The sequence below is a fragment of the Danio rerio genome, chromosome 16 (genome assembly GCF_052040795.2).
Source record: "Danio rerio strain M-AB ecotype USA chromosome 16, GRCz13ab, whole genome shotgun sequence".
Classification (NCBI taxonomy): Eukaryota; Metazoa; Chordata; class Actinopteri; order Cypriniformes; family Danionidae; genus Danio; species Danio rerio.
In genome coordinates, this window is record NC_141036.1 from 3,135,798 (window position 1) to 3,162,241 (window position 26,444).

Here is a 26,444-nt window from a genome sequence, read left to right on the forward strand (position 1 = left end):
CAAGTCAGCCACCTTTTGTTAAATAATTTCAAACTGCAATCAAATGCCTCCACATTTTCCATACTGCTCTTTTTGTTTGCATAACACTTATATTCACAATTGTTTTTTAAGTATTGAATACAGACTTTATTTTTGACACATTATTTAAAATATGTGGCTAAAAAATATCTATTAACTTCCCTTTTTTTTTTTTGGTGGGGCCAGTGAAAATTTTGGCAGGGCAAGTAAAAATCTGAACCACTTGCCCGATCGGACCAGTAGAAAAAATCCGTAGCAGTGAACCCTGGAATGAAATCTAGAAAAAACAAACCTTCTGAATAAAACTTTGCTATAATAAGAAATGTATGGTGTAGCCTATGTCTGTATGTCACATAGTAATGAACTCAACGGAAAGTTTGCAAATTGAAAATAATAGAGAAACTTAATTAAAAATAAAGCATGCTAGGGGCAGAGCGGGGCACAAACAAACAATTTTTGATTGTCTTCAAATGAACAAAGTACATGTAATGTAATGTAATGTGTATTTATATAGCGCATTTATTGTGTACGGCCATAAACCCAAAGCGCTTCACAATCATGAGGGGGGGGGGGTCTCTCTACATCACCACCAGTGTGCAGCCTCCACTTGGATGATGCGACGGCTGCCACAGGACAACGGCGCCAGTGCGCTCACCACACACCAGCTATTGGTGGAGTGGAGGGACAGTGATAGAGCCAGTTCAGTGGAGAGGGGATGATTGGGAGGCCATGATCGTAAGGGCCGATAGAGGGACTTTGGCCAGAACACCAGGGTTACACCCCTGCTCTTTCACGAGAAGTGCCATGGGATTTTTAATGACCACAGAGAATCAGGACCTCGGTTTAACATCTCATCCGAAAGACGGCGCTCACTGACAGTGTAGTGTCCCCTTCACTTTTACTGGGGCATTAGGACTCACACAGACCACAGGTTGAGCGCCCCCTGCTGGCCTCACTAACACCACTTCCAACAGCAACCTAGTGTTCCCTAGTGGTCTCCCATCCAGGTACTGACCAGGCTCAGCCCTGCTTAGCTTCAGTGAGTAACCGGTCTTGGGCTGCAGGGTGACATGGCTGTGGCCAATAATAACCCCATAATAAGGTAATAATGTTAGACAAACCATATTTTTTACCAACAACACACGAGCCTCTCCTACAAATGAGCTCTGGTTGTATGATTGCCGGACCTATGGTTTCTGTGCAGTATTACCAAAAGTGCCAGGAGTACAAATGTTACTGTTTACCCCATCTGCGGGGCAAGTTGTATCAGACAGAGGGTTATTTAACCCTTTATTAATGTGGGGTCGCCACAGCAGAATGAACCCTCAACTTATCAAGCACGTTTTACGCAGCGGATGCCCTTCCAGCTGCAACCCAACACTTGGAAACACTCATGCACTCTCATTTACACACATACACTTCGGACAATTTAGCTTACCCAATTCACCTGTATATCTGACCCAAAATTTTGAAGTGTAAAAAGACAGATTTGTTTAAAAAATGATAAATTCCATAAAGTGCATGTCTAAAAATATTAATGGTTTTAAAATGATATTTATTTATTGACATAATTATTTACTTATTCTATTTTTTATGATTGTTATCTTTTCTTTTTAGATTTTAATCAAAATGAATAATAAATAATATATTTATTCCAATCTTATTTTTTGCATTTTAGGATTCATAATATCTATCTATTTATTTATTTATTTATTTATAATTTTCATATTAAAATATGTTGTATTTTATTTTTAATAAATTAAACTATTCATTATTTGACCTTTTTATTCATTCATTCATTTGCTTTTCAGCTTAGTCCCTTTATTAATCTAGGGTCGCCACAGCGGAATGAACCGCCAACTCATCCAGCAAATGTTTCACACAGCTGATGCCCTTCTAGCTGCAATCCATCTCTGGGAAACATCCATACACACTGATTCACACACATACATTACGGACAGTTTAGCCAACCCAATTCCCCTATAGCGCATGTGTTTGAACTTGTGGGGGAAACCGGAGCACACGGAGGACATGCAAACTCCACACAGAAACACCAACTGTTGACCTTTTTACATTTAAAACAATTATTTTTCTCTCCTCTAGCAATAAACTAAGCTTTTGAAGACAACAATAATGACTATGTTACTTTAAATCCCAAGATGAATTGAAGATACTGCTCATACAGTTTATTCTTTCGAGTTGCTAATTATTTTTATTTTTATACAATAATGATTTTAATAAAAATGTAAATACTGTTACACAGCTCACGTCACTTTACAAGCGATAAAAAATTTACTTTGCGCGAAATAATACAGGTGAGTCTCTTCACTCCATTCCAGCTCTTTACCGCAGATTAATTAGCCGTTGAGCTTTAATATGTGCTGTTTAAAAACGCTAAGAGTCTCTCGCTAAGCTGTCAATTCTGTATTTAAAACAAACTTCACGTGTTTTGTTTTGGTGTGTGTTGTCAGGCGCTCCTTGTTGTCAAGTTACTACTTTTGTAGTCTACCTTTCGCCATCGACATATTGACGTTTAAATAAAGTTCAAGCTGTTTGAACAACATGGCGGCGCCCATGTAGCGGTGTGAATCTGTCAAAGTACATCGCAAAAATTAAGTTTTAAATGGAGGAACAAAATCAATAACGCCAAAGAAAAGCTAAATATACTCCCAAAGCTCCAGATGGCTGGTCTATGGTATTTGCGTAAGTAGATTGTGATATTTTTATTCGCTAAGCATCTGACAGTTCATAATATTTGCACGGCATGTTGTGGAATAAACCGCTTAATTTCTGAAAACAATTTATTAACTTGTAAGCCATAATGCAAGGCTGCATGATGCGTAGAATTGTTTTAAGCCTGCACATTTTCTCATACGTCGGTATCTTTAATACTCATCATGACATTGAGCATTATTATTAACATTGCGGTAAAATGGTTTTGTATTCACACATTCAGACATTCTTCTTAATGATATAAATTAAAATTAAAGTATTATAAATAGTTAAATCATATTAATGGCTATCCAAGTGCACCATTGTTAATAGTGAAATAAATGCTAATGTGCTAATGCTAATGTTGTTTTGTAGTCATCCTAACATATGATTTAAGACCGAATGGTAAATATGGACCGTGTCACAAGTTAACTCAACCAATGTATGAATATAAAACCAACTTTACCTCAATATTAACTCACTCGAAAAATGACTAGTCATCTTTAGTAAATAGCAGAGTGTTTTTGAACTATACTATAGTAACGTGTGTTATGCTGTATAGGCTTGTATTTACAGTCTGTTAATGTATGCTGTGGCAATCGGTAATTATTATAATTAGCAATAGTGAACTGCTTAACTGTAATATTGTAGTATACTTTAGTTTTACTACAGTAAACGGTGGTGTATTGCAATACCCTATCATGGTAGATAACTTTGTGTGATATTGGGTTATTAGTTTATATTACTACAGTCATTACTATGGCATAACAGTGGTGGATGCTTTCAGCAAGCAAGTCAAGTGTATTTCTATAGCACATTTTACACACAGTGACAATTCAAAGTGATTTACATTAACTGGAATACAAGAGACAAGTAAAATAGAATTAAAACAAGTAATAACAGTGATTAAAAATAGATTAAAACTCCACACAGAAATGCCACCTGGTAAACTTGAACCTGTGACCTTCTTGCTGTGAGGCGAATCAGGCGATCATGCTACCCACTGCATAATAACAAAGCAAAATATTAATATAAAAAGTGTTTTAATGCTTTATAATACTAATAATGTAATGTGTATTTATATTGCGCATTAATTGTGTATGGCTATACACCGGAAGTGCTTTACAATCATGAGGGGGATCTCCACACCACCACCAGCGTGCAGCTCCACTTGAATGATGCAACGGCAGCCACAGGGCAATGGCACCAGTGCGCAGTGCGAAGAGACAGTCATAGAGCCAATTCAAACCATGATGGTTAAGGGCTAATAGGGAATTTATCCAGGACAGCGGGGTTACACCCCTACTCTTTACCAGAAGTGCCCTAAGATCACTGATTCAGGACCTCAGTCTGTCGTCTCATCCGAAAGACAGGTATGATAATAATAATAATAATAATACATATGTAAATAAAATAAAAAATATATAAAACTATCATAATAATAATAAAATAATAACCATTATATAAAACATAAGGACAAAATATAAATCTAAAAAAGTTTTTTTATTGCTCAGTAATAAATGATAATAATGCATAAATAAAAGTAAAAAATAAAACAAACAAAATAATAACAAAATAATTTTTATTGCTTTATAATATTAATATGAAAAAATAATATTACATGCATAAATAAAAGTAAAAAAATTATAATTCAATTAAATTCACTTTTATTTGTGTAGCGCTTTTACGATGTAGATTGTGTCAAAGTAGCTTCACATAAAAGGTCTTAGTAAATTGGAACAGTGTATTTTAGTTTTTTAGTAAGACAAAATAATAACAAAATAATGACCATTATATGAAACATAAGGACAAAATATAAAAAAGGGTATTTTATTGCTTAATAATAATAATATTAATAATGATATATGAATAAATAAAAATATAAATAAAAAATAAAAGTAATAACAAAACAAAATAAAACATAAAAAAGTATTTAATAGCTTTATAATAATAATAATAATAATAATACATATATAAACACAAGACAAGACAAAATAAAAAGAAAATAAAAACCATTATATGAAACATAATGACAAAATATAAAAAAAATTGCTTAGTAATGATAATAGTACAAAAATAAATAAATACATAAAAGAAAAAATAAAACAAACAAAATAACGAAACAAAATAAAAAGTATGTTATTGCTTAATAATAATAATAATAATATTTATATATATATATATATATATATATATATATATATATATATATATATATATATATATATATATATATATATATATATATATATGAATAAAATAAAAACATATATAAGAGAAAATAATAAGAACCTAATAACCATTATATAAAAAACAAAAGGACAAAATAAAAAATCTATATTTTATTGCTTAATAATAATATTATTAATAATAATACATATGTAAATAAAATAAATAAATAATTTTATTGTTTCTGTCATTTTTTCAAAAACACATTTACATGACGAATCCAAAATGTCTTTGATTCTGCAGCATAGTCTAAAATTAATCAAAATTAACTAATGTTATATTTCTTCATGTAGAAGAAATAAAGCAGCCATTATTTCCCCCCTCCTGCATGCAGTGTCTTTATACTGGTGAATTATATTTTTATGTTTAATGGGACCAATTTAGAAGTTTTTTGTAGGTGTGAAGACATTTGTTTCCAAGGGGACTGGTTTACTGCCACCGTACAGTTTCTCATGTTGCCATAGTTACAGTGAAATATATCCAAGTCTTTGTTTAGTCTGCTGATCTTCTCTAACAGATCTGAGCACAATACACCACATCTACTTAAACTATGGACAAGTTGATCATCTATATTTCACTATATACATATTCATATACATTTGAAGGCAGAATTATTAGCCCCCTGTAAATTTTCCCCCAATTTCTGTTTAATGGAAATAATCTTTTTTCAACACATTTCTGAACACAATATTTTTAAGAGGATGAAGTTAATAAAGGCTCCATCTGATTGGTCAGATTTGGATAAACGACCTATGAATGCAGCTAGGCATGGGATGATAATGAGTTTCAAGGTTTACCATGGTTTGGAAAAGGTTTTAAAGGGCACCTATGATAAAAAAAATCCTCTTTTGTAAGCTGTTTGGACAGAGCTGTGTGTAGATATAGTGTGTCCACAGTCATATTGGGCTGATAGAAACACAATAAGGGGCTGTTCACACCGAACGCGCATTTGCGTTCCAAAAATGCAAGGCGCACCTCACTGCCGCGGTGTGCTTTTTTATGTTGCTAGGCAACGACTCAATCAGCTGGGTATTGTTCGAGAGTGTTGCTGTTGATATTAATATCATTTTAATGATTTGTGAAGTTATACAGCTCTCGATAACCCAAAAACAGCAACCACTAGTGTCTCCTCCATCTTCAAAAGTCTCCGTTGTTGCCTTGATAACACAAACACTGCAGGCACCTCAACGGAAACCCGCCTCTGCTTTCCTTTGATTGGCGAATGAAAAAGACGTGAGTGATGTAATGTGCTTTTGGTCACTCAGAGTTGACTTTTTTTTGAGAGCACACGACACGCGAGGGCAAAAATGCGATGCGCAGCAGGCAGTTAAAACGCGGAGCGTGTAGGGCGCATAAGCAGGAAGCAAAACGCTCGCGGCCATTAGTAAACCATTCAATAGAGGCGCCACTCAACGCATAAACCGCGTTCAGTGTGATCAACCCCTCATGCCAAGTTCAGACTGCATGATTTTCAAAGTAATCGTGTCACAGATTTTTTTTCACACTGCATGACTATCTGCGCAAGCATTTTGTCGCTGCTTTGTTTACACTGCAAGATGGATCGGCGTCAAGGGGGTTTCACATTGCATGACTTTACAATAGGAAGAATCGCCCGACAACTTCGTCCAAACTACGTCTCACAACCAAAAACACGTAGGAAATCTTTTGTTATTAACTACATAACGAGAAAGAAGCCTTTAATGGGGTTGAAAATGTACATGCTCACCTGGGTTTGAAGGAAATTAGCAATTTCTCCTCAACTTTCTTTTTTTGACCCGGTTGTGGTATTGGTCACATGACACGTCAAACAGACACGGGTTCTACTGCCTAAATCTCAGACAGCTCCAGATATTTAGCATGACAAATATCTCGCAGGTATCGGCCACTCATCGGCGATTCTCAGATCGCGTCTTTGGTTGTTCACACTGTGTAATTGTCGCTCGCGTGCACGAGCACCGATTTGCCTGCGATTTCAGGTATTTGTTGTCGATTTCACAAAACCTGTCGGCGAGTCAAAATCGGGGCTAAAATCATGCAGTCTGAACTCGCCATTAGTCTCTTTTTCTAAATTTCCTGATGTTAAAATAGGATCCGAATCCCTCCCATTTTGATGTAGGACTGCGGTTTTCCCTGCCCACCGTATTGATTGACAGCTGTGTATTAACATGTCCCTGTAATAACGCGTATAATCATATCAACAAGACAGGACGTGCACAAAGCAACCAGGATTAAAAGATCTGTTGAGCTCTCTGTGATCATCAGTCATCGTCAAATGTGATCAAGAATGACTTTTACAAGTTTAAAATGTTTTTAAAGCTGTTTGTAATGAATTACAGCGTTTTTTTTGTTGACTTTTTTATTATTTATTTATTTATTTATTTATTTTATTTATTATTATTATTATTTTTTAACATTCATTCATTTTTTACTTCATTATCACAGCCGCAGGTCAGAACTATTATAAAAAAAGACGCTTCAATTCTGGTTTGTAGACGCTAAATCAGGTTTATTTTGTACATTAACATAACAGCTATCCATACAGCAGTGGAGATTAAACTGTATCTTTTTACATGTGCATGCAAAAACAGTGCTAAACATGCGCGTTGTGTGTGTGTCTCCGCTGTGTGTCTGTGTGCGTGAACTTTGTTATGACATTGACTCCTCGTTGCAGAAAGGCTTGAATTAACTCCACAACAAATACATCAAATAATCATTGGGAAAGTTCTTTCTGTAGTATTTCTCACAAACGTTACTTGAGATCTGCTTCCTTCATGTCTGTCACTGTGCTGTTTATCTGACGCAGCGGAGATTGAGGCAAGCTCTGACAGGCGCGAGTAAATGTGGGCGGGGAAAACCAGCATTAAAGGCACAGACCACAAAAACAGCGACAGTGTGTTCAGAGCAGAAAATCCCAACTTTCTGAAAGCTATAGTAAATAATCTGATGGGTGTTTTGAGCTGAAACTTTACAGACACACTCTGGAGACACAAAAGACTCATATTAACTCCTAAAAAAGGGATAAGATAGTTGCCTTTTAAATCCGATAAAATCTTCTGTAACTTTGCACTGCATTACCTGCACTGAATCCTGAATGTAATCTCGAACCGTCTGCACCCACAGGTCCTGGAGTGATGGCCGTGTGGAGGCCTGCTGTGTGTTTGTGGGGGCCGGGTCGGTCTAATCCTGTGATCCGAGTCAGCGTCTGCAGTCTGTTCAGTGAATCAGGTGTGTGGGAAAAAGAGTACAAGGCCGAGACGCGCCGTCGAGTGGAGCAGTGGTGGCACGGACGCATACAGGAGCAGTGGCGGACAGACGCGGAGGATCAGGTCAGGCAGGGTTTAACACTTGTGGGCTGTTGGGGATAGGGATGCAATGGTTAACCGATTTCACTATTAACTGCACTTTAATTTGCACCGGTTATCATAAAGGCTTCTCAACATTGATGTCTTCATCCACTCTGGGGATATTTTGAAGCTAAACGTGGCCACAGATTTCTCTGTGTTTCAGCAAATGGGATGATTGTTAGTGACTAATCTTATTTTGACACGTATGAAAATGCTTAGGAAATTGTACAATGCACTGTAGGCAAATTGACTGCACTTTCGTTATGTTGGATCGCAGGAGGCTGCAATATAAAATAGATATGTACATATTAGTGCTGACAATTGATTAAAGAAATTAACTAATTAATCACACCTTTTTTGTGATTAATCGCATTTAAAAGACTGAAACTTGTCATTTTGACTATTCACATTAAAAATGAATGTTAACGTAATACAAAACACTATTTAAATTCAAAATATAATTATTTATCAGAATTTCCATTTCACTTGTAACACGGATTTCATCATGTAAACAATATATTCGCAATAAACCATCAAGATCCTGGCTCGACAGCCATATTTACCACAGAAATAAAGACACGCAATGCACGCAGGACAGGGCGGCCTGAGCAACTCTCTCTTTAGATTCAACATGCACAATCGTGTTCATCAAATTTGCTAAAACTAAGCGTTCTTAAGTATGGCTGTATTTCACAAGGAGTCTGACACAACAACGTGAAGCAGATGCGGATGAAAACACGTCAAACTTAATGAAACATTTAAGGGCGCATACAAACCACTTAAAGGGAAAGGAATTCGGTGTCTTTGACAGCTTGCGTCACCATCTGGCAATTTCACTGACTAAATTTATATGGACAATAATAGTCCAATTTTAATATGATTAAGATAATGCTCTGATTAAGAGTCTACCATGAAAACAGTGATTTTTGATTACCTTAAAGGACCACTGAGTCACGAAATGCATAGGTTTTTCTTTACGTTCGGCATCAAATTCCATTAAAACAAAAGTCCTAAGATCAAAAATGAAACGTACAAAATTAGATGAAACTCTGGAGGAAACGCTGGATAGCCTGGTAATGCTTTTACAATGTAGATTGTGTCAAAGCAGCTTCACATGCAATATTATATATAGTAAATTGAATCAATATTGTGAGTCCAGTTTTCAGAGTTGAAGTCCAGTTCAGTTCAGTGTGGTTTAATTTTCACTGCTGAAAGTTTAAACATTGTAGAGCAAATCCATCAATATGCTGCTCCACAAGTCCCAAACCAAGCAAGCCACTGGCAACAGTAAACCTAGTAAACTAAAATCTTCAATGCGCATCATTCATTTTCTTTTTGGCTTAGTTCCTTTATTAATCTGGGGTCGCCACAGCAGGAAAAGATGCCAACTTATCCTGCATATTTATTATGCAGCGGTTGCCCTTCCAGCTGCAACCCAGCACTGGGAAACACCCATACACTCTCATTCACACATACACTAAGGCAAATTTAGCTTATTCAATTCCCCTATAGCACATGTGTTTGGACTGTGGGGGAAACCGGAGCACCCGGAGGAAACCCACACCAACACGGGGAGAACATGCAAACTCCACACAGAAATGCCAACTGGCCCAGCGGAGGCTCAAACCAGCGACCTTCTTGCTGTGAGGCGATTGTGCTAATCATGACGATGATTATTATTATTATCATTATTATAATTTTTCTGTTATTATTTTGAAATCAGACTAATCCCAATCATTTGATTGCAAGCATAGTCACATGGATCTAATTTACAATGCATTTATAGCGCTTCCTATCAGACTTATTGCTGTGGAACGTCTCTGAATGGAAAAAGCAGTGTGGAAATGCGTGAATAATCCTGATTTTAGCATGTCATGTTTTCACTTTGAAGAGTGTGTGTCTCCTGAGAGTTTTGATCGAAAGAAACTCTTTCAGCTCCTGGAGGAAAAGACAAGCCTTTACAGGGAAGCCACTTTTGTCCGGGTTTGTCTCTGTTGGCTTTCAAACCGTCAGGAGGAACAGAGAGTGGTCTGCTTTTTTACGAGGACGCCGTTTTCTCCATTGTGGCTCTTTGTGAAGCTGCATTTGCTGAACACATTTATTATCGCAGTCATTCAGAGACAGAACGGTAGACTGAAAGCTCGAGTCTGGATGTACAGTGCTCAGCATAAATGAATTCACCCCTCACACATCTCTCTTTTAAATTTAATATTGTCTATATGCTTTACAATATAGTATAAGTGTACAGTTAAAGTCAGAATTATTCACCCCCTTTGAATTTTCCTTTTTTTTAAATATTTCCCAAATGATGTTTAACAGAGCAAGGAAATTTTCACAGTATGTCTGATAATATTTTTTCTTCTAGAGAAAGTCATTTTTGTTTTATTTCGGCTAAAATAAAAGCAGTTCTTAATTTTTTGAACACCATTTTAAGGTCAATATTATTAGCCCCTAAAGCTAAACTAAAGCTAATTTAGCTAAATAACTTGAGACCATCCCTGGCAGCATGTATTATCCCATTCTCAACAAGCATATCAAGAGCATGAAATAGGGGGAAATAAGTATTGAACACGTCATCATTTTTCTCAGAAAACGTATTTCTAAAGGTGCTGTTTTCACCAGATGTTGGTAACAATCAAATAAATCCATATATGCAAAGAAAACAAAACTAATTAGCATACAAATGAAGTTATGCGTAATAAAACGAAACGACACAGGAAAACAAGTACTGAACACATGAAGAAAGGGAGGTGTAGTTTGGCAGGGAAAGCCCAGACAGCAGCTGAAATGTCTCAGTAGTCCTTTAACAGCCCTCTGCCCTTCCTCGGTGTAAAATAATATTTGCTGCTACAGTCCAACATCTACATTAGCAGGAGGATGAAGATGAAAGCAATTCAGCAAGACAATGACCCAAAACACAGCCAAGGAAACTCTCAAATGCTTTCAGAGAAAGAAAACCAAGCTGTAGAATGGCCTAGCCAATCACCTAACTTGAACCCAATATAAAATACAGAATAAATCTCAGATCTGATAGTTTCTGAGAAACTCACACCTGAGCAATGCATGTGACTTCATTCTCCATATGAGAGGTCTTAAAGCTTCCATCACCTAAAAAAGCCTTTTATATAACGTATTAAATACATTTCAGTAGTTCAGCACTTTCTCCTTGTGTCCTTTCATTGGTATTACGCAGAACGCATATTCAGATATTTTTGGCTTGGTTTGTGTGTGTGTGTGTGTCATCCTGCTCAATACTGTTAAACTTTACCGAAAACCATCAAGTGCTGTGTATATGTTATATTTATCATCTTTCTGCTGTTTTCATCTGTGCTTTAATATGTTTATTTGATATATTTTTGGATTAATTTTGTATGTTGATGCACTCGCCTAGAAAATCCCAGTCTAAATCACACTTGCTGTCCATTCATACCAAATAGAGTTACTGAAATTACCCTGTGGAATTATTAGGTCTGCACCATATTGGGACAAAAAAACACATTGCCATATTTACATTTTTTGCGATTTTTATTTTTATTTTTTTTTCAGTTTTAAAATTTATTTATTGCGCAATTTTTCACAACATCACTTAATTAGTCATTTTAGATTGTTTGGGAGGATTTTGTAGCGGAGTGCATAAAATATAATCAACGAAATACAAGCAGGGATAAATAAAGTAGAGCAAATATACAAATTAATGCTTTTGGGCTCTTTTACATGCATAAGGGCGTGTTCGAATCCACTTTTATGAAATACGCTCTGCGCCCCGGCGTATGGTCTAACAGGGTTGTGCTTATTCTCTTAATGAGTTCTGGGTGTGTTTTGAGCTTAATGTGATTTAAGCCAATCTCTCATTCCCTTTAAGAGTCAGTTGTGTCGCACCATGGCGCATTTGCTATGTACATGGTGTAGTAAGTGTAAAAACTGAATGTTTCACTAACGAGTAAAGAGTTAAACAGAGCATCTGCAGCCAGAGGATAAAGAACGAGCCTCCTCCATTCAGCCTCTTTGCTTTCTCTTTACTTTTACTCTTTACTCCTTTGGTGGAGTGAGGAAACGCTCACTCCTCTGAACACATCCATTAGCCCACAGATTTAATTTAGTTTAAGCGCAAAGATTTGCTTCAAAACTATTTCTAAATTCAGTTCCAAAGCAATAAATGAACAATAATAATGAAGTGTGCTCAGTTATATCCAAGCACACGTCCTGTTCTTATGCCCCATATCGTGATGCTGACGTCTTCAAAACCCCACATGTGGACAAATCTAAACTTGTGTTTATTAAAACAAATGTAAATATTCATATAATAAATAATACTGCTCATAATAATTTTATACTAATGCAAAGTGTCAGGAATAAAATAAAAAAAAAAGCCCCCTAAGTTTTTTTTTATATTCATGTGGATTTTTTTTAATTAAAAAAACATTTTAATCCTTTATTTTTTCATATGTAAAGATATTTGTGTATTGCTGTACAACCTTTGTGTATTAAGTGTTTGGACCTGCATAGGCACATAACTAACGCCCTCTACACTGGACTTTACACCTGCTTTTAGTTGGTTTAGTTGATTTCAGTTCCTCAAAATAGCAACGAGCCAACAATGCGCCTTAACACACCTCTTTTATAGACCAGCACACCCATAAGTCCACAAAGTGGCGCAAATGGATTTTGCTATTTAAACAACGTGACGCAAAACGTGAAAATGACGGATGCGCTAGTCTGAAAAAAGCAACAAATCGCGTCATACACGTCTTGAGCCTTTTGCACCGGGTGTATGATAGTGCCCTTTACTTCGCAAGGGGTCCTTCTTTTAGTCATTGTGCTCCAAATAAAAAATAAAAAGAACTAAACATGCTTCTGTGTGAGCTGCGAACAGATTTCATTGGGGTTGCCTTTGTGAAATGCGACCTCAGTTGTTTACATGAAATTGATCAGCGTTTATCCACCCACCTGAAGACTGAATCACGGGTTATAAGGAGCGACGTGTTCTCCGCTCGAACACGTCTCTGTCTCTTTCAGCCGCTGAATTATTCAGGCTTTTTGACCTGCGCTGATTAATGCTTGGCCAGTGCGGCGAGCTTCTTCAAAGCCATCATGAATCATTAAGCCGTGCTGAGAGTCTGACTGAGTGAATGAGCATAAAGCGGGTCTCGCAGGTCAGCAGAACGCCTTTAAACAGCTGATGGGAAGACCTCATGCTAGTCTGAGAATGGCTCCAGCAGACTGAGTTCTGTCTGTATACAGTTAAAGTCAAAAGGATCAGCCCTTCTGTAAATTTTCTTTTTTTCCCCCAAATATTTCCTAAATTATGTTTAACAGATTCAGAAATTTTCACAGTATGTCTGATAATATGTTTTCTTCTGGAGAAAGTCTTATTTATTTTATTTCGGCTTAAATTATTAAAAATAATATATTATTATATATAATTATTATTATTATTATTATTATTATTATTATTAATGTTATTATTATTATTATTATTATTACTATTATTATTATTATATTATTATATATTATTATTATTATATTTTTATTATTATATTATTATATATATTATTATATATTATTATTATTATATCAATTCATTATTATATTATTATAATAATATATTATATTTAATTATTAATAAAGCAGTTCTTAATTTGTTTTAAATAATTTTAAGCTTAATATTATATATGCCCCCTTAAGCAATATTTGTTTTGGATTGTCTACAAAACAAACCACTGTTATGCATTGACTTGCCTAATTACCCTAATTAACCTCGTTAAGCCTTTAAATGTCACTTTAAGCTGAAAAATAGTGTGTTGAACAATATCTAGTGAAATATTATGTAGTATGTACCAGTGGTGTAGTTCTAAAAAAAAGGTGGTGTACTATTACACCCAACCCAAATATTAAATGAAAGTAGGCAAAGAAATGACGAAAGTCAATGTTTCCTTGATTCATTATATATATGTAAAAATAAATAAAAATAAAAATTTAATAAATATATCTATATATATATATATATATATATTTTTTTTTTTTATTATTATTATTTTTTTTTTTTACATCAGTTACCTGTAGCTATTAACTTCTACAAAAGGAAAAACAAATACTTTGTCAATGTAAGTCAATGGTTACAGGTTTCCAGCTTTGTTTAAAGTATCTTCTTTTGTGTTCAACAGAAGGAAAAAAAGACAAACCGGTTTGGAACAAGTAAAGGTTGAGTAAATGATGACAATTTTCATTTTTAGAAAAACTATTCATTTAAATTGTTCTCTTTAAAGGGAGATGCTAATAGTCTAATCCTATCCTATTACTGCATATCCAGCACATGTTTTACGCAGCAGATGCCCTTCCAGCAGCAACCCATCACTGGGAAACACCCATACACTTCCATTTACACACACACACACACACTATGAAAAAATTAGCTTACCCAGTTCACCTACATGTCTTTGGACTTGTGGGGGAACCGGAGCACCCTGAAAACCCACGCCAACACGGGGAGAACATGCAAACTCCACACAGAAAGCGACCTTCATGCTGTAAAGCGAGCGTGCTACCCAATACGCCACTGTGCAGCCAGTTTTGAGACCTAAATTTGTAATTTCAGTGAAAAATACCCAGGGCAGGACTATTTATTTTATGCTTGTTATTTAGTTTATTTTTAAACTGCTGGTGTTTCCAACAGCACAGAGCGCATAAGCAGCGCTTAAAACACTCGCGACCATTAGTAAACCTTTCAACAGATGTGCCTCTCAATGCAAAAAGCGCTTTTGGGGATCGGTTCCTCATGCAGCCAAACTTTAAAACATATAAAATAATATTTTTTAATGGTTTAACTGATCCCATTAATTGGTTACAAACGCACGCTTTCGGTGAATGATTAATCGGTTCTTTTGAGTATCCCTAGAAAGAAGGAGTAAATTTTAGGTGAAGTGACGTGCAAGTAATACTTTTTGGCCTCAAGAGAATTATGAATTAAATTCAAGTAGGCCTATTATAACATAAAATATAGTTTTTCTGACATTTGTCTTTATAATTTGAGTTATGTATTACAATGTCGCAATACTGCTTGGTATCGTGATACTTCAGCTGGTATACTATCGTAAGATTAATTAATGGTATCAGGACAACCCGTAGTAGTATCGATATCGATGAAACCTATAATGACTATTTTGTTTTTCATATTTAGAGCTCCCGGAAGAAATTCTACGTCCTCTCCATGTTCCCATACCCATCTGGCCGACTGCATATGGGCCACGTGAGGGTTTACGCCATTAGCGACACCATCAGCCACTTCCAGAAGATGAGAGGCCATCAGGTAATTCAGCTCTTCAAAACTGTAATATCAGGATTTACTCACACACACACACACACACACACACACACACACACACACACACACACACACACACACACACACACACACACGCACGCACACAATGTGATGCTTTCTCCTCTCTGCTGCCTCATTTTTATATTCATCCACCTACACACAGACATACCAAAACAGTCCCATAAATGTAAAAGCCGTAGTCAAGGTCTGCTGGAAAGACGTGCGCTTTTAATTATGAGGTGTCTGGATAATGGAAACGGTGTGAATGTGTTCTTAATTAGAGCTGCTCTTCAAAGTTTGTCATGTTGTGAATGCGCTCACGCCTTTTGAAAACGACACTTTCTGAAGAAACACCGCTACTTAAAAACCCAGCGTCCTCCTTTTGTGAGAGCAGTTCTGACGAATACTTCCCGTTTATTACTGGGAGATGACGGACAGCATTATTCTGATGGAGTGCGTTTGATAGAGGTGGGTGGTGTGACCTGACTTGATATCAGCGCGTGATTCATTTTATGTCATGGTAACAGGACATAGAGGAGTATAGAAGTGTCATGTTGCTGGAAATTCAGCATATGATTTATAACCGTGTGTTTAAGGCTGTTTCAGGCCAGTTGCATCAGAAAACATGCGACAAAAACACAGATTTAGTATACGGTGCTCAACAAATATGTGTACACCTCCCATAAATCTCTCGCTTAGATGATTATTTTCTATAGGAAGCTTTACAATATTATATTTGTGTATATACAGGTGAAGTCAGAATTAGTAACCCCCCTGTTTATTTTTCCTCAATTTCTGTTTAACGAGGAGAAGATTTCTCAACACATTTCTAATCATAATAGTTTTAATAACTCATCTCTAATAACTGATTTATTTTCTCTGTCATGATGACAGCCCATAATATTAGACTAAATATTCTTCAAGACACTTCTATACAGCTTAAAGTGACATTTAAAGGCTTAACAATGGTTTGCTCTGTGGACTATTATAATTATAATATCTATATATATATATATATATATATATATATATATATATATATATATATATATATATATATATATATAGCTAAGGGACTAAGCCGACAAGAAAATGAATGAATTAATGAATGAATAAAGCTATATATATATATATATATAATATATATATATATATATATATATATATATATATATATATATATATATATATATCTGTATATAATCTATATATATATATATATATATATATATATATATATATATATATATAGCTTTATTCATTCATTAATTCATTCATTTTCTTGTCGGCTTAGTCCCTTTATTAATCCGGGGTCGCCACAGCGGAATAAACCGGCAACTTATCCAGCAAGTTTTTTTACGCAGCGGATGCCCTTCCAGCCGCAACCCATTTCTGGGAAACGTCCACACACACACACTCATACACTACGGACAATTTAGCCTAACCAATTCACCTGTACCGCATGTCTTTGGACTGTGGGGGAAACTGGAGCACCCGGAGGAAACCCACGCGAAGGCAGGGAGAACATGCAAACTCCACACAGAAACGCAAACTGAGCCGAGATTCGAACCAGCGACCTTCTTGCTGTGAGGCGACAGCACTACCTACTGCGCCACTGCCTCGACTATAATATAGCTTAGAGGGGCTAATGATATTGACCTTAAAATGGTGTATAAAAAAATTAAAAACTGCTTTTATTCTAGCCGAAATAAAACAAATAAGACTTTCTCCAGAAGAAAAAATATTATAGGAAATACTGTGAAATTTTTCTGAATCTGTCAAACATCATTTGGGAAATATTAAAAAAAGAGAAAAAAAATCAAATGGGGGCTTATAATTCTGACTTCAGCTGTGCATTAGTTAAGTCAGTACTAAAGCCCAATCTGGAACTCATCTAGCAAAGTAACTTAACGATAACGGTCCAAAATTAGCACACCCAAATGTATATGCTAATGGAAAATATAAAATAAAAAATTTTAAAAACAGCAAAATTCAAGAGAAACAAAAAATATATACAATTTTGTGGGAATTCTGTAGTTTTTAATATTTCGCATGAATTTAAATATATTATCTTTCCATTTCTAAAGATGTGATGGCGTTACATGACGTTATTAGACTGACAAATGGAGAAATGTTGTGAGCGGATTTTTGTTATGCAAAGATGCGAATCTCTGCCTGCGCGTCGATTTCCTCTGCTCATGCACAAAACTTCTTGCACGCCCCCTCAAATATCCTCTGCTCAAGTGCAGATCTTCTTGTGCGCTCTCAAATAAACACTGTAGTATTTACTGTAATTCACTATAGTATATTTTCATGTGGGTGTCATGTAGTCGCAGATATCGCAGCCTCTATTACTCTTGACCTTGCATTTTTATATTAACCTTTATTAATATTTATTTATTTATTTATGATATGCATTTTCACATACTGACTCCAATGCCTGATTATTAAACTGTACAAATGACTATAATAAATGAAATATTCTTGAGAACGAAATACGATGTGTTTATTTGGAAGAGTGTACTTGCATTGTGATGATATTATATTGTCATTCTGGCATTATATAATAATAAGTGGCATAAAAGGGTCCTAAAATGACGACAATATTGTTTATTGCAGTATATTTTGCTGCAATATATCCTACAACAGATTTTGTGACAGGCCTACAGAAGCTTCCACATTGGTAAAACAATAATTACAACATGATACATGTCTCACCACCCTGTTTGCTTGCTTTCTTCAGTCTCTAATGACTCTAATGTTGTCTTTTGGAGTGTCCTCTTTTCCTCCTCCCTGCTGTCCTGTAAATCATGTCCTCATCCATCTCTGTCCGCTCCGTGACCAATCTCTCGCTCCTCAAAGGGACAGGCAGCATCTGGTGTGGGTTGTAAGTGCGACATTAAGTGTGTGAGGATTTAATGGAGCTTGACGAAGTGCGCCCGCTGATTGAATTGGAATGGGCAGTGTTCACAGAGAGACTATCAATCTTAGTGTGTTGTCGTTGACTTGAACTGCTGTTTACGCCATTTTGTAACTTGTTTAGGGAACGAGTCAGAGAAAAAAACTGGCTGCCTAGTAAGGCGACTTAACCAAGTGGATGACTTCGGCTTATGCGTCAATAGACTGAGATCATAAGTTGAAAATTGTGGCTCAGCATTGTGAAGTTTGTCGGCCATCGGCAATGGACGATTGCACCGTCAGTCGGAACAACCCTAGTTGGTAATTAAATATGGGAAAAATGTAAATGATGAGGACGCTGGTGGTGATGGAGGTGTCGCGGACGCTGCCCTCTCTATTCTGCTGCCCTAGGTGCGGAAAACAGAGGTGGGTAAAGGGGGAGGTGTAGCGGACATAACTGAGGACGCGGGTGGTGAGGGAGGTGTCGCAGACGCTGCCCTCTTTATTCTGCCACCCAGGTCGCCTCTATGGATGCGCCGGCCCTGGCGACGGGGGTGGGGCGGAGGATTGTGATGTCAGCTCAGCATCGTGATATATATCGGAAATGGACAATGGCATCGTCTATCGGCACAACCCTAGTTGGTAATTAAATATGGGAAAATGTAAATGATGAGGACGCCGGTGGTGATGGAGTTGTTGCGGAGGCCCCCCTTTCTATTCTGCTGCCCTAGGTGCGGAAAACTGAGGTGGGTAGTGGGGGAGGTGTAGCGGACATAACTGAGGATGCGGGTGGTGAGGGAGGTGTCGCAGACGCTGCCCTTTTTATTCGGCCAACCTAAGCGGCAACCTAGGTCGCCTCTATGGATGCGCCGGCCCTGGCGACGGGGGTGGGGCGGAGGATTGTGATGTCAGCTTAGCATCGTGATATCTATCGGCAATGGACGATGTCTTGTCTATCGGCACAACCCTAGTTGGTAATTAAATATGGGAAAAATGTGGATGATTAGGACGCCGGTGGTGACGGAGGTGTCGCGGACGCTGCCCTCTCTATTCTGCCGCCCTAGGTGCGGAAAACAGAGGTGGGTAAAGGGGGAGGTGTAGCGGACATAACTGAGGACGCGGGTGGTGAGGGAGGTGTCGCAGACGCTGCCCTCTTTATTCTGCCACCCTAAGCGGCCACCTAGGTCGCCTCTATGGATGCGCCGGCCCTGGCGACGGGGGTGGGGCGGAGGATTGTGATGTCAGCTCAGCATCGTGATATCTATCGGCAATGGACAATAGCATCGTCTATCGGCACAACCCTAGTTGGTAATTAAATATGGGAAAAATGTGGATGATTAGGACGCTGGTGGTGACGGAGGTGTCGCGGACGCTGCCCTCTCTATTCTGCCGCCCTAGGTGCGGAAAACAGAGGTGGGTAAAGGGGGAGGTGTAGCGGACATAACTGAGGACGCGGGTGGTGAGGGAGGTGTCGCAGACGCTGCCCTCTTTATTCTGCCACCCTAAGCGGCCACCTAGGTCGCCTCTATGGATGCGCCGGCCCTGGCGACGGGGGTGGGGCGGAGGATTGTGATGTCAGCTTAGCATCGTGATATCTATCGGCAATGGACGATGTCTCGTCTATCGGCACAACCCTAGTTGGTAATTAAAAATGAAAGAAATGTGGATGATGAGGACGCGGGTGGTGAGGGAGGTGTCGTGGACGCCGCCCTCTCTATTCTGCCGCCCTAGGCGCGGATAACTGAGGTGGGTGGTGAGGGAGGTGTTGCGGGCATAACTGAGGACGCGGGTTTTGAGGGAGGTGTCGCAGACACCGCCCTCTTTATTCTGCCACCCTAAGCGGCCGCCTAGGTTGCCTCTCTGGATGCGGCGGCCCTGGCGATGGGGGTGGGGCGGAGGATCGTGATGTCTATCGGCAATTGACGATGGCATCGTCTATCTACCCAACCCTAATAAGTATGCAGCACAGGTGTCTCTTTTATGCTTGGCTTGTTTACTGTTGGTTGCTAGGTTACCAATACTACAGTCAGCCTCTCTAGCAACTTGATGGAAATGCAGCTATTTAGGATTTTTGTTCTGTTTTGGTGAACTTTGAAGGGACTCACTTTACATTAGTCTTACAGCAACAGCTGTTGGCTTTATCATAACTTGGAATTGCTGCTTAAATACCAAAAAAAAAAAAAAAAACTGAAGAGTGTGATGTAAAATCACAATCGTTAAAGGTCCCATGAAATTAAAATGAAGTTTTTTTTAAGATGTTAGTTTTAATATTGTTCGTTTTGAACATATCTATAAGCTAGTGTGCTCCAAAACAGCAATAAGATTCACAATTAGAAGATATGAAGCTGATATAAACTTTCAAAGCTTGTAGTTTGTCACTTCTGCCTAAATGGATCAATGATTTTTATTCATACTTCAGTTTCTCATCAAATATTCTGACCAATCAAACGCTCTCTAGTGTCTGACATGCCCCGCCCCCTTCAAGATGCTACTTATTTGCTTTTCATTTGATGCGCTTGACCCTTAACCAATCAAAATGGCAGAGCTGTGATAAAAACAAAACACTACTGGCTGTTTTTTTATTAAGGGGGTGGAGCCACACTATACCCCGCCCTTTCCTTGTGTTTTGGTTAAGGTTATGTCAAACATTGAATAAATAATGCACATTTCAAAGCACATCACAGGACCTTTAAGAACATTTTTACATGATCTGTAAAGACCTAATGTGATTCTGTACTCTTATGGCATGTTTTCTGTCATCAAACCTTTCCTTGCTGCCAAAAAACTGTATAGACAAGAATGCATTTCCATAGCTGAGATTGACATTTGTGTTTGACAGCCGTGTCAGTGTGTTGTTTTCCCTGTCTCTGTCAAAAATAAGATGATTTACAGTGTTCAGTCATGCTCAGACAGACATCCACCTACACACACACACACACACACACACACACACACACACACACACACACACACACACACACACAGAAAAGCAGTGTAACAGTATAATAAAAGACAGCAGACCTGTTGAAACATGGCAAAGTCTGGCTCTGAGTGTGTGTTCGTTACATGTGTGGGTCAGTCATGCTGCAGATGGAGGAAATATTATACAACTGTTGCATCATTGCATCTGCTTCTATAATGCACAATTCTGAACCACCTGCATCGGACAATACAAGAGCCTTTACCTCCTTATTAATGGCAATTTCACGACATGCCGTAGTAATCTGTCTCACTTTCATTTGTTTACTCTTTATGTAGGTTTATTATCATTAGGTGGACCTATTGTGCCCCCTTTTTACAGGATGCAAAATACTAATGTCCCTAGAGTGTGTAGGGTATGTTTCAGCTCATAATACCATACAGATAATGTTTTGTAACTCTTTGAAACTGAGCCTTTTAGGCTTAGATCCTAATTTGGTGGCTGTCGCTTTAAATTCAAATGAAGCTGTGCTCTTTTCAAAGAAGGGCGGAGCTACAAATGCCTGTGTCAGCATAGTGGCAGATTTAAAAACAAGACTAAAGTTCTATGCTAATGAGGGAGAGGTGGTCACTTGTGGGCGGGGCTTTCCCCCTCTGATGACACGTACAAAGGGAGAATGTCAATCAAAGTATTTCTGCAGACTGTTTTGATCAAGTGCGATTATAACGAATAGAATTTATTTATTTTCTCCATTAGAAGCTGCTTATATTCACACTCTGCTGTGTTTAAATCGTGATTTGTAGCATAATAGGTTACCTTTAAAACAACCGAACAACAAAAAAATCGTTATTTGAAATAAAGGCTGTCCGAATGCTTAGGCAGTTAACTTGTTCCCTCGCTACTCAATTAGGCAGTGACTCTTTGGATTTCAGACAGACTTCTGAGACGGCACAGATTTAATCATGTGCAACTGAATAGAGAGAGCTTTGGTGATGGCTGAGGGAATATTTGCTTGCTGCAATACAACTCATTAAAAAAGCTGTTCAAAAACGGTCAAAAACATGCATTCATGTGAGGAATTAAAGCTTATTACTCTTAACGTTTCAACAGTTACTTTTTGAATTGACACACATAATTGTTTTACACACACAGTTTTATTTCTCTGCTTTACATTTCACCAGAAAACCTATATTTAAACATTTCAGCATAACATTAATATAAAATTAACATGTCATCGCAACCTGTGGGTTCGTAAAAGTAAAAAGATATACTGTATTGAAGCAAATTTCTCAAACAATTTAACACTTTATAAAGGTGCAATACTAAAATAAAATAAAACGTATAATGCAGTACTATACAATGAAATATGATACAATGCGATACGGTACAATACAAAGCGATAAAATAAAATATCGTACAGTACAATAATATATGATACAGAACAATACAACATGATATGTCACAATTCAAAATTATAATACAATATGATAAAATACAATACAAAACAAAACATTACAATGACACAATGCAGTAAAATACGATAAAGTACAATACAACACGATATGATGCAAGACAATAAAATATGATATGATAAAATACAATACAATACATTACAATATGATACAATGCAATAAAATCCGATACAGTACAATACAACACGATACGATAAAACAAAATATGAAATACAATACATTAAAATACGGTACAATGTAATAAAATATGATAGAATAAGTTACGACAAAATACGATAAAATAAAATACAAATACAACAAAATATGATACTAAACAAAACAATGAAATAAAATACAATACAATACCATAAAACATGATACAATAAAATACAATACAACAAAATACGATACGATACAATAAAATGTAATAAAATACGATACAATGCAATACAATATGACAAAATTAAGTATAATATATTACATTAAAATATGATACAATGCAATAAAATACAATAAAATAAAATATAATACAAGACAAAAAAATGATACAATACGTTACGATAAAACATGATACAGTAAAATACAATGCAGTTAAATAAAATATGATACAATACAACAAAATGCGATAAAATAAAATACAAAACAAAACAATGCAATACATTAAAATACGATACAATGCAATAAAATACAATAAAATAAAATATAATACAAGACAAAAAAAATGATACAATACGTTACGATAAAACATGATACAGTAAAATACAATACAGTTAAATAAAATATGACACAATACAACAAAATGCGATAAAATAAAATACAAAACAAAACAATGCAATACATTAAAATACGATACAATGCAATAAAATATGATACAGTACAATACGATACGATACAATACAATAAAATACAATGATACTAAAAATAAAATACAATACAAAACCATACATTAAAATACAATACAATGCAATAAAATACAAGACGTTATGACAAAATACTATACAACAAAATACTATACAATACAATATGATACGATACAAAACAATGCAATAAAATAAAATTAAATACTATACAATAAAATACTAAATGATACGTTAAAATATGAAACAATACAACAAAATATGATACAATACAATACAATATGATAAAATAAAATAAAATATCATAGAAAAAATGAAATTAAACAAAATAAATAAATAACATATAATATTATAGGTCAAATTTGGATGCCAAGATATTGTCATAATTTATTTTTTCTCTGCTAGTAAAACAAGTATGCATGTTATGGGCAGGTTTTAGAGCAGCGCTGTGATGCTATTGGTTGTTCAGTAGACACAGGACTTGAGTTTGACATCTGAGGCTCTTGGTCTTGGTCCAGTCTGGCCCATTATAAGCCCTGGCTCTCATTAACCCAACAGTATAGTGGCTGGCTAGTAGTGAGACAAACTTTACTGAGCACTACTAACCGCTAACTTCATACAGTTTCTCACTGTCATAAGCAGACTGCGGTTGATTAGACCCTTCATAAAGAATGCTGGCAGTCTTGTGTTGTAATGTGTAGCGTGTGAATTGTTTATTAACTTGTTAGTGTGTGTTAGTTGATGGTTTGTTGTGTACCACTGGAGTGAAATTTTGTGTGTGTGTGTGTGTGTGTGTGTGTGTGTGTGTGTGTGTGTGTGTGTGTGTGTGTGTGTGTGTGTGTGTGTGTGTGTGTGTGTGTGTGTGTGTGTGTGTGTGTGTGTGTGTGTGCGCGCGCTGCTTGGTTTAATAATGTTCAGCACTTCGCTAACCAATGAGATGCAGCCGGTTACCATGGAGACGGCATCTCCTTCAGCACTGCTCACCGCTGTTCACTTAAAGCAGAAGTGCATCCAAAACTCATCACATCTACAACACAAAAGCTCAGCTAGTGAAGGCGCTCCACACAGAGCTTTTTACAGGTTCACTGAGATCTTTCAAGCTCCTGGAAAGATTTCTGAAATCATACAATAGTTTTAGTTTTCCGGAACAGACAATGATGTCTTCCCTTTTGGGAAAAAAATATCATGAATAATAATAATAATAATAATAATAATAATAATAGTTCATTCATTCATTCATTTTCTTTTCGGCTTAGTCCCTTTATCTGGGGCTGCCACAGTGGAATGAACCGCCAACTTATTCAGCATATGTTTTACACAGCAGATGCCCTTCCAGCTGCAACCCATTTCTGGGAAACATCCGTACACACTCATTCACAGTCACACACTACGGACAATTTAGCCTATCCAATTCACCTGTACCGCATGTCTTTGGACTGTGGGGGAAACATGGCACCCGGAAGAAACCCACTTGAACGGAGGGGGAACATGCAAACTCCACACAGAAACACCAACTGACCCAGCCCAAATAATAATAATAATAATAACAATAATAATAATAATAATTAAATCAATTGAAACATATTTTATTTATTTTTATTTCATTTATTGCATGTTTTAAAATTTGATGTACAAATTTTCATATCTTTTGAGAATTACGAAGCAACAGGTCACATAATCAACCGGGGCTTATTATTAATTTTAAATACAGTTTTTAAATATTTGTATTGTACTAATAGTAAATAAAAATATATTAATAAATTCTGTATAATAATGTGTAACACATGTAATAAATACTGCTGCTACTACTAGCACTACTACTTATAAAAGACAAATAAATTGACTAGATTTTATTGATTTAATTTTTGTATTTTTAATGCAATTACTACGGTTTTAACTGTTGCTAACTAAATGATAATATTATAACTAATATTTTCCTTTTAATAATACTTAATAGGTCAACAGCTGTATTGCAGTATATAGTATTACTGTAATTCATTTACAATATAATTCTAATATTGTATTTATATTGTTGTTGTGTTTTTAAATAGTACTTAATATTAGGATTTAATTATATTGAGTTATTAATACTACTACTACTTAACTACTGCACTATTATTATTGCAGCTACTACTACTACTACTAGTAATAGTTTGTTTGTTGTTTTTACATTAAAATATCACTATTATTTTGTTTCTTTAGTTTTTTTTGTGATTTTTATTTTTTGTAATTAAATTTATTTGTGATTTTTTTATTTTATTTTATTTTTTGCTAACAATTTTGTAATGGTAATTTAAAAAAATTATATATATATATATATATATATATATATATATATATATATATATATATATATATATATATATATATATAGTTGAAGTCAGAATTATTAGCCCCCTTTGTTTTTTTTCCTTTAAATATTTCCTAAATAGCGTTTAACAGAGCAAGGAAATTTTCTTGCTTTTTAAAGTGTTAAATAAAGATTTTCATACAGAAAAAAAAAAAATCTTTAAAATGTTACACTGTGATTTCCTTGTTTTGTATTTATTTCTGAAATTTACTTTGAATTAAATAAAATATTACTTTAAAGTACAGCTTTAATATGACTTCAGAAGACTTGAAAAGTACCCAAGACCATGCATTTAATCCTAACGTCTTCAAGGTTTGCTGTTTTTCCTTCTCTGCCTTTGCATA

At 36.1% G+C, this 26,444-nt stretch overlaps 1 protein-coding gene across 3 annotated transcripts in view; it reads left to right on the forward strand.

The window, feature by feature from the left end:
• lars2 (leucyl-tRNA synthetase 2, mitochondrial) overlaps positions 1-26,444 on the forward strand; it is a 127,570-nt gene that overhangs the window by 26,892 nt on the left and 74,234 nt on the right. Inside the window, 3 exon segments of one of the 3 annotated variants that reach the window (NM_001105701.1) lie at positions 2,554-2,721; positions 8,080-8,285; positions 15,481-15,609. In NM_001105701.1, coding sequence (NP_001099171.1) covers positions 8,091-8,285; positions 15,481-15,609 — 324 coding nt within the window. In that variant the 5' untranslated portion in view covers positions 2,554-2,721; positions 8,080-8,090. 3 annotated transcript variants of the gene reach the window in all.